At 50.8% G+C, this 13963-nt stretch overlaps 1 protein-coding gene across 1 annotated transcript in view; it reads right to left on the bottom strand.

The window, feature by feature from the left end:
• Positions 1 to 6106: 6106 nt before the first annotated feature.
• MARCHF10 (membrane associated ring-CH-type finger 10) overlaps positions 6107 to 13963 on the bottom strand; it is a 102679-nt gene continuing 94822 nt past the window's right edge. Inside the window, exons 10-11 of the mRNA XM_066364306.1 lie at positions 9509 to 9551; positions 6107 to 6168 (exon numbers count right to left, since the gene is read on the bottom strand). Coding sequence (XP_066220403.1) covers positions 6107 to 6168; positions 9509 to 9551 — 105 coding nt within the window. The remainder of the gene's footprint in view (positions 6169 to 9508; positions 9552 to 13963) is intronic.

The following is a 13963-nucleotide window of genomic DNA, read 5'->3' as shown; positions in this document are numbered from 1 at the left end:
TGGGGGGCTCCCCCCTGCCAGAGGAGGGGGAGGGCAGGAGGAAGCTCTGGGTCCAGCCATTTGCCTCTGGCTGCAGGGTGGCCCTGTTCTAGTAGAGCACGTGGCAAAGCTTCCTTTCTTTCTGCTCATTTCAATTCACTAAGCATTAAGCACCTCCTCCACATGCCATCTCTGCTGGCAGGGGGTTGCCCTGAGACCCATCCCTGTGGGCCCGGGCAAAGGGCACTGCATGTCAGGCACTCAGCCCAACTCTCTCTGGCAGGACTGAACCGGGCCAGCTCTGGCCACCTGGATGTCCAGCGACAGCTCACTGAATCCGTGAATGAATGGGAGAGTGGTGTCAGGCTCTCCCATTAACAACCTCTTCTTGTCAGGGCAGAGATGCCTCCTCCCGGGTGTCCTGGCAGCACTGGCCTGGCCCAGTGGGCAGTGCTGTGAGGCCACAGGGGTGAGGAGCCGGCCAGCTGCACCACGTGGCTCTCCTGGAACGGGGCTGCCCGAGCTCTGCCAAGCTGCCGTGAGCACTAGGGCTGAGTCTGTTGCAGGGACAAGGTAAAAATTTCATCCTGAGGGAGGACCCTAAGGAAGGAGGGCAGGAAGAGGAAGGAAGAAGGGAAGGAGTTGGGATAAATAAGACTGGCATGAGATCAAAGTGCCCGGATGTTCAGTCCTGGCTTGATGTTCTTTATCTTAGGGGCCTGGGCTGCTTAGAGCTCCAGGAAAAGGCTGACTTCAATCTTGAGCTGCAGAGTTTAGTCTGTCCTTGTCTGGAAAAGCAGGCGGGGTGCCAGCACCAGAGGAAGGAGCAAAGCAGCAAGTTGGCATTTCCCCCCTTGCGATGGATTTGGTGCTGGCAGTCTGCAAAAAAAAAAAAAAAAAAAAAGAAAGAAAGAAAGGAAAAAAAAAAAGGACTATCTTCTGGTATCAGCTGATGGCAGAACGTTAGTTTTAGCCCTGATAGAGGAATCCTGGTCAGTGAAGGTTTTCTCATCTAGTCGGAATTTTCTCCGACAGGAATCTGGTCGCCGTCATTGTATGTCCCTGCTGGCTAATGCAGAGAGGCCCTCTCTGTCTCTGGGACTTGGGAAACCGGATGGTATCTTTCCCCATACTGGAGCTGCAGGGGACTCGGGATACTGCGTCAGACATGCCATTCCTCCGTGATAATGATAACAAGCAAAGTGTTTATCGAGTAGTTCCTAGTGCTGCCCTGTTCTAACTGCTTACTGTGAATTAACTCGCTCTATCCTCGCAGCACACCATGAGGCAGGTGCTATTGACCCGTGTTTACAGATGAGGACACAGGCACAAAGGCAACTGTCCCAGCCACGGTTCCTCCACCCCACCTCACTATAGGAAGTGTTGGGGGTGGGCAGCGAGTACTGGAGCGCCTCACCCTTTGCAATATTCCAGTCAGGGTCTGAGACACAAGAACTTTGTCTCAACCTGTATCTGCCAGGGGTTTCAAAACCTTTCTTTTGGAGTGGGGGTAATGAGAAGCATCAGCTCGTAGTTGCGTCACTTTAGTTGTTCATTGGTTGCTTCTCATAAGTGCCTTGACTGGGGCGAGCTAGTGACCCCTTGCTCAAGCTCACGAACCTGCTCTCAAGCCAGCAACCTCGGGGTCCTGAACCTGGGACCTCAGCATCTCAGGTCGATGGCCTATCCACTGAGTTATGGCCAGTTATGGCTCAACAACTCTTTCGGATTTAAGAGCTTACAATGATCTCTTTTGTTCTATGGCTCTCCTTCCAGGAGACAGGTTTTCTGATATCTGAAAGCAGAGCATTCATATGAACCCTCTCATAAAGTGAAATGGCATGAAGTGAAGAAGAGTATTATTCCCAGACCCGAAATTCAACGCGTACTCCAGGTCTTTATTTTGTTCACTAGGATCAAAACGTTTAATTATGTCCAATTTTATACTAAGTGTAACACCCTTATGAGGTCTCTTAGGCTTTTCTGATACCTTAGGCACATCTTGCTAACAGGTGCACAGAGTAAATCGAGATAAAGCCCAGATGCTCACAGCGCCAGGTGCCATGCTCGCTGGCCTGAGGCTGCTGCATGCAGCTCCCAGGGAGGAGGACGGCGGGACCACACCCACTGCTTCTTCTATAGGGGCTCATGCAAAACAAGCACTGAACATATTTTTTGCCTTTTTTCTAAAAGCAAAAATCCTCTTCAGATTCCTTCAGTTAGCCAAAACAGTTACTAATGTAGGACTTTCATAAAAGTGAAATGGCGAAAAGCAAACTTTCAAAAAGTGGGGGTACTTATATCAGGGTAGCCTGGGTCCGGTTAGGACCGTGGGCTATAATCTATAATGCATAGAATGAGGTGGAGGCTAAGTTGATATATAAATATTTACGCTCTCTTGGATATTTTCTTTTCTTTTTTTTTTTGTATTTTTCTGAAGCTGGAAACGGGGAGAGACAGTCAGACAGACTCCCGCATGCGCCCGACCGGGATCCACCCGGCACGCCCACCAGGGGCGATGCTCTGCCCACCAGGGGGCGATGCTCTGCCCCTCCGGGGGCGTCGCTCTGCCCAGAGCGACTCTAGCGCCTGGGGCAGAGGTCAAGGAGCTATCCCCAGGGCCCAGGCCATCTCCGCTCCAATGGAGCCTTGGCTGCGGGAGGGGAAGAGAGAGACAGAGAGGAAGGAGGGGGGGGGGTGGAGAAGCAAATGGGTGCTTCTCCTATGTGCCCTGGCCGGGAATCGAACCCGGGTCCCCTGCATGCCAGGCTGACGCTCTACCGCTGAGCCAACCGGCCAGGGCCTCTCTTGGATATTTTCAAGCTCACATTTCCCCAACAGGAGTCGACCTTCCCCATGTCACCAAGCAGCAGGGTTCTTCCTCCTCTACTACTGCCTGCTGTTCTGCATCCCACATCCCTTATCTCACCAGTCTGGGTAGGGGGCTTTGGTCCCTTTGTGTGGACCCTTAGCTCCCTGACCTGGCTAAGGGGCCCATGGCTCCTCTGTGCAATGACCACCTCTAGCCAGCGGCTCCCACACATCTGTGTGTGCTCCTGGCATGTCCCCGCCCCCCACCTCTGCTCTGCTGGGGCTCCACCATCCTTCTAGGCCCTTTTTCCATTCCCCCTGGCTTCTAGAGCTGGTTAAGGATGTTACCCTCTCTCTCAGCTGGTCCAGAACCATGGCCTTGGCCAACAGACTGACTTAACTCCCTGTAAACTTGGGTGCGTCACTCAATTTCCTCGAATTTAGATTTTGTGATGGTTCATTTTATGTGTCACCTTGACTGGGCTAAGGGAGGCCCAGATGGCAGGTAAAACATTGTTTCTGAGTATGTCCATCCATGAGGGTGTTTCGGGGAGAAATTAGCATTTGAATCAGTAGATTGTGTAAGGAATATTGCCTCTCAATGTGGGAGGGCATTATTCAGTCCACTGAGGGCCTGAAGAGAAGGAAAAGAGAGGAAGGGTGAATTTTCTCTCTGCTGAGCTGGGCCATCCATCTTCTCTTGCCCTCCAACATACATGCTGGTTCTTGGACCTTCACACTTAGACATGGACACATGCTATTGGTTCTCCTGGGTCTAAGGCCTTCAGGTTTGGACTGGAACTACACCACCAGCTTTCCGGGGTCATCAGCTTGCAGACAGCAGATCGTGGGACTTCTCAACCTCTATAATTGCATGAGCCTATCCCTCCTAATAAATGTCTTTCTCTACATTTGTACAAATTGTTTTTGGTTCTGTTTCTCTGAAGAACCCTAGTATAGGTTTCCTCCGGTAATGTGGGTTAATGATATCTGCCTCACAGGCTTATTGTCAGAATTAAAGATAAATGCCAAAATACCTATCCTCAGGCCCAGTGCATAGCGGCACCTATAAACTCATATTACCCCCATTTGACCTTTTCTATATATGTCCTGTTGCCCCATTAAGACTGAGGTCCATGAGGGAGGGCATCGTGCATTATTTTCTGTGTTGTAGTTAGTTGGTGGATACATGTTTGAAGGTCATGATGTCAGCTCTCTGAAGAGGCAAAAGCTTGGAAGGACCCTGTGTCCTGGGCACTGTGCCTCAACCTCATAAATCCTAGTGATCTTTACCCAGTTACAGAGGGGATAGTCCTTTGTATCACTCTTTTAATAAATGAGACTTGGTCCTTCAGGCACCTCAGGCCATGAGAAGCCCCATCAGCAGACCCCTGAGCTGCCACCATGTTGAGTTGAGGACATAGGTAGCTAGCTTTCAGTTCACCTCAGACCTCATAGGAGGCACTCTTGGTTGTATTGGTAAATCTTTACAATAGTTCTCTATAAAAAGAGCATAGTTTTCAAAAACTCAACCTTGGCTGATGTAGACCTGTGACTGTCTCGGGTAGCTGCTTCAAATACTGTCACATCTTACTGCGGATTTGACTTGTCAGGGGATTTACACGGCCACCTCAAATCCCATCCAGCTCTCTAGAAAACTTATTTTTAAATATACATTGTCTGTTCTTAGATGTTTCTCAGTACTGGCTCCTAGAAAAAAATCTTTGCTCTTCAGTTAGCCTTAAAGTTCAGTTAAAAAATAAAGACCCATTTTCTCATAGAATTGTTAGGGCTTGGTGCTCTGTTTGTGAACGAAGGAACTTGAGGTTTTAGGAATTTTATTTACTTCATGAAATATTTTTGACTTGAATGACCTTTCTAGGCTCTATTAACATTAAAATATGGCTGTTCTGATTTTTGATCTTGGATGTAGGCTGCCTAGTTGAATCAACTTGTTTGCAGTAGTTCAGTTATTCTGTGTAATTGAGGAACATAGAGGAATGGGACCAAGATTTGGGGGAAATTTGAGTTCAGTCTTCCTAAAACCCTGTTGGCACTATAAGACATCTCAGGTAAAACCGTCTTTGTCCCCAAATCTGCAGGGGCCACTGTGGGTCTCAGGAGTGAGTGAGGGTCTTACAGTGAGGGGAGGGGAGGTGCCCTTTCCCCTTCATTTTGCCTCTCTCTCTCTCCCTGCTCTGTCTCACCCTTTCTCTGTTTCTTCCTCCAGGTTTCAGAAAATTCATTGAGGTTTATTTTACAATTAGATCATAGGGTTTACCCATTTTAAGTGCAATTTAATGAACTTTAGTAAATTCATCCAGTTTTGTAAACATTAGCATGAACCTGCTTCAGAGCGCCTCCATCACCCCACTGTCCTCTCTAGCGGTCGGCGGTCAGTCTCCACTCCTAGTCCCAACCCAACCCCTGTGACCACCAACCTTTCTGTCTCCCATCTCTACAGTGTTGCCTTTTCTAGAAATTGTGTATAAATAGAATCATACAATATGCAGTCTTTTGTGTCTGGCTTATTTCTCTTAGCATAGCATATTTACATACATATTTGCATATATCATTAGTTTATGCCCCCCATCTTTTATTTTTTGACAGCTCTCTTTCTCTCTCTCATACACAAACACAAACACAATCTTCTCATGAGCCTTCTCTGACCTTCCCTCCCCCTTTTGATCTAGTCTTTGGGCCCTAACTGTAATTAGGAGAGAAACACGGGGTCCACACACCACACAGGTCCTAAGGGGGCATCTACAGGGGGAGTCGGCCATCCAGCTGAACCAGTCCAAGGGGTCCAGGATGTGCACCCCTCCTGGTAGTGATGGTGGGGAGGGGGCTGCGAGATGTGCTTCCCTCTTCTCCCAGTTGGAGGCCCTGAGTCTTTGCCCAGTGGGACTGGAATAACCTCAAAACAAAGCTGGGGGAATAAAATCAGTTTACTGAATACATGGCTCTGTTCCACTCAGGGTGGAGACCTGAACAGGTGCCCTCCACAGGGGGATGCCAGGCCCCTGGGTTTGTCAGGGTTGCTGGGTCCCTGGAGGCTCTGGGCCGAGTCGCAGCAGCAGGGCAGCCTGTAGGGGCTGAACAAGGCCAGACCTGTGCATTCTGGGACTGGACTGGTGACTGCTACTGTCCATAGATGCTCAAGCCAGACCCCAAGAGGAGAGTGGCATAAGATGAAAACGGTAACTGCAGGCACATTGGTTTCAATTTCAGTAAAGAGGAGGAGGAAGGGAGGCACCTGGAGACATCGAGAGCAAGGCTGGTGGAGAGACCTCGAGCTCCATGGCCAGCTCCCTTGCTAGATAACCGGGCTTTTGCTTTGATAGATGCTATTTTCATGTTCATCTCCCAGCTCGGAATCTAGAAAGCAAGAAGGTCTCTCAGGCTGCAGAGCCATGGCAGACTGGGGGATCTGTCATGGAGGGATGTGGCATTGCTGTTCCTCCTGTCCCCACTCGCCCCGAAGGCGAGTCACACACTACAGTGCCTGGAACAGTGTGGGGAACAGAGACCCGCAGTTTGGAGCTGGGGGCTTCCTAGACTGCCCACTGGGCTTCCAGCCAGGCCAGGGCAGCTGGACTGTAAGCCTCTCAATGAAAGCATCTTACTAATCTCCACATCCCCACGCGGCTGGTGCTACAAATGTTTGCAGGATGAATAGCTGGAGGAACCAACCACTCAGGGAAATGCCCTCACATAAAACTCTCACTTCCTTAACTTGTCAGGAAGCAGGGAGTGGGCCTAGGTTTTAAGAAGTCTTACAGAGATAAAATGTCTAGAAGCAGAGGGTTATGTGATGAGAGAGAAAGCAGGGAGGCAGTGGGGTCTGAGTGAGGAGATAGAACGGGTGTGGGGCTCTTTGTTCATGGGGAAACTCTTGTTCTCAATATATTTCTTTTTCCATTGGCTTGAGTGAGTGCTCTCTGACTAGTTGGAAATGGTTTCTGACTGTTAAAGGGCAGGGAGCAGGAGCAACTGACATCCCTCATCCCCACCTGGAACCTCTCAGCTTCCACCTCTGCCACAAGGAAGCCCCGGCGCCACAAACTGTCCTGGCTCTCTCACCGATCCTGTTCTTGTTCCCAAATCCAGCTGCCTGGACTTGTGCAAATGGTGGGGAGGTGCTCTGGCCAAGCCTCTGGCCTGAAGGCCCTCACGTCTACTTCTGTCCATACCTGTATTGCTAGTTGCAGGAGACATTGTTCTCCCTGACCTTGGACTTGGCTGTGGTGACAGTCATTTGTGCCAGCTGGGAAGCACTCATCAGGGGGTTGGTCACAGAGAGATGTAACAGGTTTTCAGACCTGGGCTCACCCACCCAGGGACTCTCCCCAGCTCCCTTATGTCTGTGGCTGTTGTGTGTGGCTGCCGTTACCAGGTGCAGGGGTGGGGGCACCTGGTGAGACAGTTGGCATGGGCAACACAGAGCCACAAAGAGACTGGCATCTCTTTGTGCCACCTAGTGGGCCCTGATATTCTGCCTTTTTTCCTCCCTGTTTACCTGACCTGAGCTAGGGTGGCAGGTCACAGCTGTGACAGCTCTGGCAACCCATCTTAACAAAGTGCTGCCAACCAAGTGAGTCATGCCAGGCTGCTGGGGACCAAAGAAGAGCGTGGCCCGCGGGAGGTCGGAAGGCATGTGGCTCCGCCTCTGGCGGCCTGGCTCTTCTTGATCATGGCTCTGGCGGGAAGCCAGGCAAAGGTAGCGTCTGCTCAGTGTGCCAAGACCGCCCCTCTGTGCAGAGCTCCACCACAGCTACGCCCGTCAGCCTCTGGCAGTTCTACATTTCCAGGGGTGAACTGGCTGCCCCCACTTGGGGACTGGTGCCGGGGAGGGGGTGGATCCTAGAGCTCGTTCCAGCTTCCTTTCGTAGGACGGCAAATGACATCTCTCTTGAGCAACACGGGAGGGCAGCGTCGCAGCTCAGGCACTTGCAGGGAGGGTTTCCAGGGTCACCCTCGTGGAGACTCCTTTTTAAGCATCCCCCAGTGATGCTCTCCTTCTGCGCTCCAGAGATGTCAGTCTTCCCTGGGGTCCGGGCTAGGAGACTGGAATGCTCCTTCCCCACCCGCTGGGGAGAAGGCTTGGTTCTCCTCAGGGCCTCCCGGGGCAGCAGGGCGGCAGCGGCCCGTACTGGGCACTAGGGGGCGCCCCTGCCCAGCCGAACCCACTCGGGCGCGCCAGGCCGCGGCAGGTCTCCCGAACCGGGAAGAGCCACCGGCGCCTCCGGGGCGGGAGCTGAGGAGGGGCGCACCCGGGCTCGGCGCCGAGACCCTACCCGGAGCCTCAGGCCCCGGAGTCCTCCCGGACGCCCAAAGTCAGCTCACTGTCGCGCCCTTTCCGGACCAGGGGCTCTCGCCAAAAGCCGCGATTAGGACCGGCGAGGCCAGGCGCAGAGGCGTTTTCCCCGAAAGGGGGTGCGTGCGCTCGCGACACAAAAGGTCTTTTCTCGACCGCACCGCTCCCTTCCCGCTCGCTCGCTGCACGGCGGCCGGAGGGGGAGCAGCAGCTCTAGGTCGGCCCTGGCGACAATGCTGGATGGCGGGGGTGGCCGCCCAGAGTGGTCCCCGAAGGACGCGAGAGGGCACTGGGTCCTCACCGGGCTCTGCTGGACACCGCGGTCGCGCCCAGGACTGGGACTCTATGGCCTCCTTTTGTGAACGGAAGGAACGGCCCTCCCCGCGTCTCTGAAAATGGTACCCCAGGGTTCTCAGGGGAACGTGCCCTGAATAGTTAACTGGATTCCTAGAGTCGTCATCTGGGCCTCACTCTGTGCAGCTGTGAGCTGGTTTAGCTTCTCCTCCAGGCAGGTCTATTGGGGGTTCCCCAAAAGCTTCCCTGCAGCCAGCAGCGTCCTGATCACCAGGGGTTCACCCCTTGGCCTGACTCAGAGTCTCTGGGAGGGGCCCAGGAGTCTACTTTTGGTAAGTCCCCAGGTGATTATGATGGCAAAGCCACTGTAGAAGTACTGTTGTAAACCTTTTAGGGCGGACAGTTGTACAATTTCTCCCCAGAAGAGCCTCTGGGGACAGAATTGTCACATTCCCCCCTCAGTTCACTGTAATGTTTATTCTCCATGCTGATGGAGAAGTTCTTCCTGAGTCTGACTGCAAGGCCTCTTGCTTCAGTTAACCGAATTTTCTTCAGTTGGGTTTTCTATGAGATAAGGAGTTGTTTGAGGACAGGTTTGCCTCCTGCGAGGGACCTTTTTCAGGAGACCCGTTTTCCTTATTCAACCTCTAAATCCAGCAGACCCATTTGGTTGGGCGCCGAATGGTGAGGAAATCCAATAAAAGCCACCAGCTTTTATTGATTGAATGTGGTCTGTTCCCATAATGGCTAAGCATCCCCCTTCCAGGGTTTGGAAGATAACCTGAGAGGCCCCGGAGGCTGGAGAATTCCAGCAAAGGAAAAGGAAAAAACCTGCAGCAAGTCATTCTATGCCCGAAATACTGTCTCCCTTTTTGTTGGCCCTTGCCCTTGCTTTCATTAGGAATTAAAATTCTTATCTGCTCTGCATCCAGTGTACTTGGCTCGCCTTCCTGATTGCTGCAGACAGTTTCCCAAGCTTTGTGGGGTTATTTTTGCCGCTGGGTGGTGGTCATCACTTCCTTCCACAGTTTTAGGTTCAGCACAGTGACAGAAAAAGAGTAAATTAGCAAATACCCTCAAAATGGCAGGACTGACCCCCAAACCTACTTTCATTTTCTTCTGGTCTGGGTTGTGGGAAAAGTCTTGACAACTGTGAGAAAGAAGACAATGAAAAATGAATTGATTTTCCAAAGCAATAGTGTACAGCTGTATAATTCCCTAGCTGAGGGATGTTCTAGGAATCCCTTACCATCACCTTAAAGGGGCAGAGAAAATGGGCGGAGGTGCCACAAGCACACCGATATTCAACACCTGCAGGGCTCAGCCTTGTCCTAAAGACAACCGCAGCATAACCCAGGTCACCTTTGCTAGTTCAGGGCTTCTAATTTTGGCACTGTAAGCAGACCTGCTTCCTCTCCGCAATTGATCTGAATAGCAAAATCCCATTCTGATTGTCCAAATCACATTTTCAGACTGCGGGGGGTGAAGGCCCTGCTAATTGGCCACTTGCCTCACCACTGGCTTTTAAACAATCGCTTGTATTCTCTGCCCGGCAGGAAGCAGCAAGCCCATCAAGGCTCTGGGCTGCCTCTTTGTTCTGACTATATGGCATTTTTATGCCACAATAAGAAACACTGTGTACTCCGTGGGAGACCATTGTGCCAGGCTGTGAGGATGTGGGTTTGGTGCAGAAGGCTGGTTTTCTTCCCCCAGGAGAGGAAGGGTTTTGTGACAAGCTGGGGGACAAAACAAGAGGTGCCAGACACAGTTACTGGGGCAGCTGGCTGCCCAGTGTGGAGACAGCTTTGGCCTCTGGTGTGCCTCTCACCCACAGGCCAGGAAGAGCACGGGAGAAGGATGGAATTTCTCACAGAGTAGCAGACCCTGTTACCTGGTAAATTATGCATCAGGACTGTGCTAACCCAGCCTCATCCGGCCTCTGGACTCTGTGCCAGGTGATTGAATTGATGTGAACCAGTTCTCACACCCCACCAGGAAACACCATCTTGGTGAGTGTGGGCCAAGTGAGGGCCTCTCATGTTTTGGGTAGATCTGGTCCTTTGAGGCAAGAGTTTTAGTTTTGTAGACATGGTATGAATGGGGAGGGCTTAGAGAAAGTCCACCCAGCCTCACACATAAATGGACCAGTGGGATCTAAAAGCTACTTCAAGACCCTACCTGTCTCCCAGGCCAACCACTGCATACCCGCCCCTCCCCCCTAGTTTCTTCCAGGTGAAAGTCTTCCTGCAGGTGCAGTGTTAATGCAGCACACCTGGCCCAGGAGACGGGCAGCCTTGCTCCAGAAGAGCTCTGCAATGCTGGAGGGCCTGGGGTCCCTCTGTCCTTTGCCTTTCAGCACACTGACTCTATTGTTTCATATGGGTAGTGAATCAGGTCCCTAAGAGGTATAGAGGAGCTGCCATTGGCAGGCAGGGGGAGAGTTCAGGGTACAGGTACATTTCACTGAGGGGATGGTGAGCATGGTAGAGATAAGGCCTATGGCTATGAGAACACCCCAGGACAGGGGACTTTGGGAGAATAGGCCCCGAATAATGGAATGCCTTATGTGGGTGCTGAAGGGGAGAGAGGACAGGGAAGGCAAGTTTGTTTAGCTTCACCTCAGATTAAAATCTGACAGTCCCCATCAGATTAAAGGGTGAGCCAAGCAGAGTCAGTGAAGCTGGAGGGTCCTGTGTTCTGCTGGGCACTTGCGGAGAACACCACTCAGTGCTGCTTCAGCCCGTATGCACCTCCCTCTGTGCCCCCTCTGTGCCCACCAAGCCTGCCCTTCCATCCCCATGCTCCCCGCTGGGCCCCTTGCCCTGTACCATCGCAACAGCCACCCAGCTGGTTTGGTTCCCCTCCAGCCCACTCTCATCATGGCTGCTCCACTTAGCTCTCCAAAATGCAAACCTCTTGTCCTGCCAAACCCTGCTAGAAACTCGTGAGTGGCCTTCTAGAGCCGTATGCAAACCCTTCCCAGCCTGCTCCCTGCCAAGGCTCCAGGCTCACTTCCTGCCAGTCTCGGCCACACTCAACAACTTGGCTTTCCCAAACATGCAAGTCTTTTCAGGTTTCTGAGCCTTTGCATTTCTTTCTGCAGGGAATGCCCTTCCCCCACCTGCCCCACCCCCTTGTCCATCTGCTACACTCTCCAAGATTCAGTGCAAACATCACCTTCTCGGCTGGTCCGTGGATGAGAACAATAATGGAAGCAGCTTGGCCACCAGGCTCTCAAAGCAGTGGGAAGACTGAAGGCAAAGAGTATACCTACTTGGATTAAAAGCAAGGCCTCAGAAACACTGGCTTGTGTCCCTGAAGACCTGAAGACACTGCCTGGAGAGTCTGTTTTGGAGAAGGAATGGAAGGAGGGGCGAGAATGGTGGCTCCTCACTTCATCTAACTTTGTTCTGTGTTCTTCCATATCTGGCTCAATCTTCTATCATAGCACAAGACAAATTTTTTATATTCTTGTCAGATGTCTATTCTCTCTTTAGATTCTGAGTCCCTTATAGGCAAGGGATGTCTTAATCATCTTAGTATTCCTGCAGTCTAGTTTAGAACCTGGCACACAGTAGGCACAGAGAAAATCTTTAAATAAATAACTATACCTTGAACTTAGGTGTTCCTTTACCTAGAATACCCTTCTCTCCACACGTCTGTACTATCACTTTCTCCAAAATGTAACTCAAGGCTCGCTTCCTGGGAGAAGCAGGTTCTGGTTCATTAATTTATTGTTTGAGCATCAAAAGGTTATTGAGCACCTACGCTGGGCCAGGCATTTTCTAGGCACTGGAGGAATGCTGGAGTTTCAAGAAATAAGGTTCCGTGCCCAAGTTGCCAATGAAACATACCACCTCTACTCCATAAGACCATATCTTTATTTGCCTGTCTGTTAGTATTTGTGGAACTAATCAGTGCTCCTGGCATCCAGAGTGTTTGGGCCATAGTCAGTGGTGAAATATGATTCACTGGGGGCCAGCATCATGAGAGGAGCAGAAGGCTAGGCTTTGCCTTCAAATAGCTCATACCCTCCCTGGGAAGACAAATTGTCTATGGGATCATTGGAAACCCCAGGAATCCCAGCCAGGGAAGACCTGGCGTTGTCAACTTCATAGCCTCTGGGAATTCACTGGGCCCACTGGTTCTCTTGACCAAGTGAGACTTCCCAACAATTTCCTGGTTTTATAAATTCCAATTTGGCCATAAGCTCATCAAAGAAAGGGACATCATGACATCATATCTGGTAGCCACTCCCCCTGGGCCCATCTCAGCACCTGGTGCAGGCTGGGTCATGAATGAATGAGGGAATGAATGGTCATCACCACTGACCACCAGTCATCATGAGATGACTTGGACTAAAAGCAAGAACCTTCATGAGATGCAACTGAGAAATTGAGCGTGAACGGGTTCTCAGTTCTGGTAGGTACAGGACAGGGAAGGAGGGTTCTCTCCTTAGGTACTGCCTCTCTTTTGCTAAATGTTACTCACAAATTCTGAGTATTTTCTATAGGAAAATACTGAGATTCAAGCTCAAGTCCAGAAGTGTGAATTTGACAAAAGCCCTTTGCTTTCCAACTTCCATTGTGTATTCTTAACTGGTTATTTGTACCGGTGATTGCTTGGTGCTTTAGTAGGTGAGATCTATTTTGGGGTCTCTCAAAGTAAATGCACTCTGTAGTGAGAGGAGAATATTGCCCTGTCCTTTCTGCTTTCTTCTGTGCTGGTTCCCAGCTGGCTGCTGGTGTCCCTTACTCCTTCTCTAGGGTAGTTTTATCAGAAGGTTCTGAGTCAGACCTCTGGAGCCTTGGTTTTCTCCCATTGGGTTGTACTGTTTATTGTTTGCTTTACTGTCTGGAAGGCTAACATTGCTTGCATTAGCTTGCTGATGTTGCGGCCATCTGTAACCTATATCAACTCTGGGTGCTTTGAAGTTCAATGTGCAATAAAAAGTTCATTAAAAAGATGTGGAATCATGAAAATGAGGTTACAGAAATATTAGCAAAGGATCATTTCCTGCTTCCTGTACTATTATTTTTTCTCTTCTTAATGTAGTTCTCTGGGGAATTCATGTAACCATTAAAACTATGGAATACTTAAAGGAAGGACAGGCCCAGGTCAAAAAGAGGGTGAGATTCCTGAGGAGAAAGCTTGGCAGTGACGCAGCCTGTTTTCTTAATTGAGAACTTACGGTCTGAAGGGAGAATTTAAGCCAGAAAAAAGTAGGGACAAATCTAGACTTCCTATGATGAATGGTTTGAACCCAGCCTTTTAGTTTGGGATGGCTCCCAATGGACTGCAGCCTCTGGTCAAGCCAGGTCTGTGGCAGTGCAGGCCACACTGAGGACCCTGGAGTTTCAGCCTCCGGCAGTGACCACCGGGCCAGCAGGTGCCTCTTGTCTACTTGAGGCAGAGGAGGAGGGGAGAGGAGAAAGTGAAGAGAAAGAGAGGTATGTGGGCTAGTGTGGCAGTGTCACTAAAACTGCCTAGCGGCATCACTGGTGGCTTGTACACTGCCACACCGGCTTGCTTTCCAGTCACGACTTTCTGACCTGAGCAGTA

Source organism: Saccopteryx leptura, chromosome 2, assembly GCF_036850995.1.
Source record: "Saccopteryx leptura isolate mSacLep1 chromosome 2, mSacLep1_pri_phased_curated, whole genome shotgun sequence".
NCBI classification, from domain to species: domain Eukaryota; kingdom Metazoa; phylum Chordata; class Mammalia; order Chiroptera; family Emballonuridae; genus Saccopteryx; species Saccopteryx leptura.
This window is presented reverse-complemented; position numbering and strand designations above follow the sequence as displayed.